General features: G+C 31.8%; 1 protein-coding gene across 3 annotated transcripts in view; it reads right to left on the bottom strand.

Annotated features, from left to right (window-relative positions):
• Window positions 1–568: 568 nt before the first annotated feature.
• The window catches only part of LOC111686652 (probable nuclear hormone receptor HR3), a 71095-nt gene continuing 65532 nt past the window's right edge, over window positions 569–6131 (bottom strand). For 2 of the 3 annotated variants that reach the window (XM_046954533.1, XM_023449024.2), the window contains exons 2-9: window positions 5416–5643; window positions 5100–5265; window positions 4742–4905; window positions 4295–4398; window positions 4083–4229; window positions 3728–3971; window positions 2487–2637; window positions 569–2388 (exon numbers count right to left, since the gene is read on the bottom strand). In XM_046954533.1, the coding sequence (XP_046810489.1) occupies window positions 2268–2388; window positions 2487–2637; window positions 3728–3971; window positions 4083–4229; window positions 4295–4398; window positions 4742–4905; window positions 5100–5265; window positions 5416–5643 (1325 nt within the window). In that variant the 3' untranslated portion in view covers window positions 569–2267. The remainder of the gene's footprint in view (window positions 2389–2486; window positions 2638–3727; window positions 3972–4082; window positions 4230–4294; window positions 4399–4741; window positions 4906–5099; window positions 5266–5415; window positions 5644–6131) is intronic. The other variant, XM_046954532.1, reaches the window with a different exon arrangement.

The raw sequence follows: 6131 nt of genomic DNA, 5'->3' as shown, positions 1-6131 counted from the left end.
ACAATTTCGTATCTATTGCATTCCGAATTCCCTTAATAAAGTGTACGCAACACCTGTCCTCTCGGGTATTTCAAATACCGACCACAAAAAGATGATTATTATTCAAAATTAAGCTAAGCAACTTAAGTTGCTTGCAAATTTGTAACAAATTATCTTTAAAAACTTTATGGATTAAACAGCATTCAATCACACCAAAATGTCTAAGTTTCATAATATCCATGAAAGCGTCATAATATCTATGAATCTGTGAAACTTTTACTATAACATAGTTTTAGAAATAGGCACTTATTTCCGCTATAGAATTGCTCCATCCAATCCTCCATCTGCTGCATTTTGGATTGCTTTAAGTTTGGGCGCAGTTATTTTGAAGAACTTTTATGTTCTCTGCTTGAAAATGAAATGAAATAAAATTGCTGGAGTTAATTCTGAACATAGACAGTAGTCAATTTTAGTTGCTTGGTCAATGCCAATATCGAACAAAATTGTTTGAAAATAATATCTGCAATGTTCTAGCAACTTTCAAGTCGTCTGCTTTAAAATTGTGGAAAAAATTTAGACAAGCAATTTAAGTTGCTTGCTCTTTTAAAATAGAAAAGATTAACTGACTGTGATTCTTTTGAAATTATAGAAGCAACTTTTATTGCTTATTTTAAGAATTGCTCAAAATAATTTCCAGTTAAATGAAAATTTTTAAAACCGTGAACTTTTTGAAGTTGTCACTCCTTGAACATGTTTAAAGTTTAAAATATTTACATTGCCAACTTGTGTTGCTTAGCTTTAATTCTTTTAAACATAGTGTGGCAGCAACTTCTATTTGTTGGTAACTAAATTAACGCACCCATGTTTGAACAACTTTATCAAATCACTACTTAGAGGTCAACGATTCTTAAACATATTGCAGCAAATTTTCAAAGTTTTGACATAAATACCAAGCAATTCTTTTAACCTTAAAAGTTGCAGCAACTTGTATCTTTAATTTAATTAAAGAAATTTTATGAAAGCACAACTTTTAAACAAGAAACTGTACATCAAACAATTGTTTTAAACAAACTGCAGCAACTTTTATTTCATCTTAATAAAGTTGAAAGCTTTTCTTGCAAGACCCTCCATTTTTTTTTAAATTCAACGTTCCAGCATTTTTACGAAATTTATTTCCTTTGCATTTTATAGCCGCCTAGTCCTTGCTCTTGCAGTTTTCACTTTTAAACAAAAGCTTTTAAATTTGCAATTAAAAAAGCTTTGAACATTTTCAAAATGTTATTTTTTTAACAAAGTTTATTTTATTAAAATTTTTACTAAATTTTGCTTAATTTATAGTAATTTAACAAAAAAGAAATCTTAAAAATCAATTAAACCTTTCATATTCGAGTGTTTTTATAAAAAAAGAAACTTTTGATTTGCTCAAGACTAAACTAAATGTAAATTAAATCCTTTAAATGAATTCCTTTAATTCCCTTAAACAAAATTCTATTTGAAATGTTTTTCTAACGTATTTAATGCATTCGTTTGAGATGATCGAGGGTATGATGTTTGTTAGTGTTGGTTGACTTATGCTGCTGCGGTGTAATCTTTTGTTTAACAGTATTTAAATGTTTTAGTTTAATTAGTATTTAATAATTTGTTTTTGTTTTTTGTTTGTTGTATAATCTTAATAAGTCTTAATCACTCTGAAGGATAAATAGTGAGTGAAATTCATTTGATAAAAGAGTTTGTTTTTGTTTTTTTTTCGTTATTTTGCATTTTTTTTTTTGTTTGGATTTACTTTAAACTAAATTATATAAAAAAATGAAACGCTACCCGAAACGTTATCCTTTGTTGTTCTCAGTTCTCATTTAGCAATTATAAAGTTTAAAATGAGCTTTAAAGTTGATTAATGACATGGCTGTTAACGATGTGTTAAGTGAGTGTTAAGATCTTTGACAGATTTTATCTGTTGAAAAGATCATCATGTTGTTGTTGTTGTTGGTATACACTTTAATCTACGATGTTAAGGATGATGCATTGATGTTAATATTGCTGTTTCTTGTAATTGCTGTTGTTGTTGAGTTTGTATGGTGTTGTTCATTTAATGACGTCTGAGAGATTTCTACTAAAGCTGTATTAGCTGATGAAGATGCTGTTGCTGCTGATGTTGTTGTTATTATTGTATTTGCTGCTAATGCTGCGGCTGCTGCTGCAGCTGCTACTACTGATGATGAAGCGGTTGGTGTTGCAGTCTCGACTGCTAGGTCGGTTGTTGTGGTGGTATCATCATACACCGGTTGCTGTTATGTGAGATCCTGGGGTGAGTCTATGGAAAAGAGTTCCTTGTACAGGGCAGGGAATACCACATTTGGATGTTGTTGTTTAAATTTACTCAACGACTCCATGTGCATTATGGAGATGTCACTAGTGGAGTTGAAAGGGAATATTTATTAAATTAATATTTTGACTTTTATTTTTAAAAGTAAGAAACGAAATATTTTTCGATTTTATTAAAAGCATACCGGAAGTTGGGAATATTATTGAGTAGTGTATCGAGTACCGTCACATCGCCCTTAAGTGGTGCATGATTGGCCTCCAGTTCCTGCCTTATTGCATTCATACTTAAGTTGAAAAGCCTCTGAATTTCCGTATTGCCGCGCACGCCATTACGTTCTAAAATAGAGAAATTTTTAGAAGGGATTTTTTTTCGAAGTTGAAGAGAAAAAGCTAATCTATGGTTTTTTCGATGAGCTTATCAATGAAGTTGTATATTGACTAGTCTACAGACATGTCTACGGAGTATTAAATAAACTTGTCTATAGACTTACCTATAGAATAATCTATTGACTAGTCTATGAGGTTGTCTATTGACTAGTCTATGGATTTGTGTATTGAATACACACTAGTTCATAGTCTAGTGTTTATTGATTAGACTAGTCTACTGACTAGTCCTTCTGTTGTACATTGACTAGCCTATGGACTTGTCTATTGACCAGTCTATGGGCTTATCTATTGACTAGTCTGTGGACTTATCTACTGACTTGTCTATGGACTTATCTTTTGACTAGTCTGTGGACTTGTCTATTGACTAATCTATGGACTTGTCTACTGACTAGTCTGTGGACTTGTCTATTGACCTGTGTATTGACTTGTCTATTGACTAGTCAGTGGTCTTGTCTATTGACTTGTATATGGACTTGTCTATTGATTAGTCTGTGGACTTGTCTATTGATTAGTCTGTGGACTTGTTTATTGACTAGTCTATGGACTTGTCTATTGACTAATCTATGGACTTGTCTATTGACTAGTTTATGGGCTTTTCTATTGACTAGTACATAGACTTGTCTATTGACTAGTCTGTGGACATGCATATTGACTAGTCTGTGGACTTGTCTATTGACTAATCTATGGACTTGTCTATTGACTAGTCTGTGGACTCGTCTATTGACAAATCTATGGACTTGTCTATTGACTAGTCTATTGACTAGTGTATGGACTTGTTAAATAATCCATTGACTTTTCTATTGAGTAGTCTGTAGACTTTTCTATTGAATAGTCTTTGAACTTTTCCATTGACTAGTCTATGGACTTATCAATTGACTAGCCTGGGGACATGTTCATTACTAATTTTTGGACTAGTCTATGAACTTATCTATTAACTACTCTGTTAAATTATCTATTGACTGTTGTATGAAAAAATATTCGATTAAAAAATAATAAAACAAATTCATAAAAAATATATATATATATATATTTTATTTACCTGGCCACAGCAGGACCAAACTTTGATACAGAGCCAATTCAGTTTCAGTCAATTTAAGTTCGGCTATTGATTTAGCCGTTTGGAAAATACGTGACACCAGTCGCATTTCTTCCGAGTCGGATGTGTAAAATGCTTCCTGCGGCAGCATAACATCACCATACAGCACCGCATTCTGCGAGAGATCCAACAAACGTGACATCCGTACAATCGCCAGCTCAAATGAACCGGTCTTAAGCAGTAGGATCTGCAATTAGTAAAAACAAAAAAATAAAATACAATAAAATTAAAACTAACACTTATTAAAAGGAAAATTAATTCATTTTAATCTAATGAGAGGAGTTGAATTAAATTTAACCTGATCATCCTGACTTAGACGCATAAAACCGGGTATTAATTTGGCAAATTCGATTATATTTTGTATCATTTGAGTTAACTTTTCCGCACAGTCCAGCCACAGTTCCTGTTGGCCTAGATTCTTATAATAAAGTATTCTTGAGATGTCCTGCAAAAGATTAATTAAAGCTTTAGTTAGCTATATTAAATTAATGTTAAATTCTCTTAAATTACCTGGGGTTTTCTAAACATTTCATGCACAACTTCCAATTTGGTATTTGTATTTGCATGAGCTTCCGCCAAGGTCTTTATGAGAACGTCATTAATGTCACCATCTGCTATTTTACAAAAATTTTCAAATTTATTATTAATATTTGTTTAATTTAGCAAAAGTTTAATGAAATTATTATTCGTAAAAAAATGTTACAAATGTCATGAATTGTATGATTTTTACAAACGATTGGTTTTGTTCGTTTGATGAAAATGTTCTCGAAAAGGATGAGAGGTTTTGTTTTTGTGGGATCTTTTGTTATGTTAACTTTAAAATAAAACAAAAAAAATTAAAAAAAAAAAAACAATAATTAAATGATAAATTAATGAATGTTGTTGAATGAATACAATTAAAAATTGTTGTGATTGTTGACTGTTTGGTGATGGGTATTTGTTTAGCACTTATACTACCATGACTGATAAATTCGGGATCCATCATTGTACTTCGTGGCTCATATGTGGTACTGTCGACATAATCAGCTGATATATCGTAGGCCATTGTCTGTTGCGGGGTCACGGATGCTGAATATCCATAAGGACTGCCATAACTGACTTCATTGCTTGAATAGCCATAGCTATAGTGGTTGAACAAAAGAAAGAACATTTTTCATATTTTAATTAGTTAGAGAAAACTTGTTACAATTGCAAATAGTAAATATTAATAATGTAAATAAAGCATTGTGAGAACTTAACGGAAGCTGCTCTTTCCACTTGTTCTTGTTCTTCACTGCTCAAAACTTTCAATCACCGGATGAGTTTTCCTACTCACCCATTATAACTATGATGCAGTTGATCACTACTAGACGGCGTTTGTGTATCAAATACAGAACTATCTGGTGCCGCATCACTTTGAGCCCGCATCTGTGCTTGGTGAAATCTCACCTCATCTTCAACTTTTTCTCTTTGTTTCTTAGACATTCTACCAAATTTTACAGCTGCAAAATATAGCGAACGAAAAGCGAAAACGACAAAAAAGCAAAAAAACATTCACGATTAGAATAATTTTGACGTGTTTGGCCAAAAGGGGGGTTCTTTCTCAATAACACAAATATAAACTATGAAATATTTTAGTCCGCTCTACTCACCATCTCGGCTCATTCCCAATTTGAGGCACTTTTGCAGTCTACAATATTGACACCGATTACGGTTAACACGATCGACAACGCATTGCTTGTTACGAGGACACTGATAATTAACAACAGAACTTTGTGAACGTCGAAAGAAACCTTTGCATCCCTCACAGGTTATAACACCATAATGAACACCCGATGATTTGTCACCACATACTTTGCATGGTATTATTTCAATTTGAGCTGAAAGTAGAAGTGCAAATAGAACAGATATTTATTAATTTGTTTCGATATTTTTAAATAATTGCTTAAGCTAATACATAAAGACGACTGGTTCCAGTCATGTAAAATTGAGTACTTTAGTACTTTTTTAGTAATTTTGATAATAGTTAATACAGCGCACACCCACAATGTTTTAAGTATTTTTTCTAACTTTTTTTAGTCTATAGACAAATCTATTAATTCAAGTCCATAGTCTAGTCTAGATTGAAATCTATACTCTGGTTTATAGCCTAGTTCATGTTCTAGTCTATAATCTAGTCTATAGTCTATATTTCATCCAATGGTCCACTTACTTAAGTGTTTAGTGTAGTCTATATTCTAATGTATAAAATGGTATATAGTCTATATATTTATTTATCTATCTATCTATCTATCTATCTATCTATCTATCTATCTATCTATCTATCTATCTATCTATCTATCTATCTATCTATCTATCTATCTATCTA

Source organism: Lucilia cuprina, chromosome 6 (genome assembly GCF_022045245.1).
Source record: "Lucilia cuprina isolate Lc7/37 chromosome 6, ASM2204524v1, whole genome shotgun sequence".
Lineage (NCBI taxonomy): Eukaryota > Metazoa > Arthropoda > Insecta > Diptera > Calliphoridae > Lucilia > Lucilia cuprina.
The sequence above is the reverse complement of the archived record's forward strand: the minus strand, read 5'-3'. Positions and strand labels throughout refer to the sequence as shown.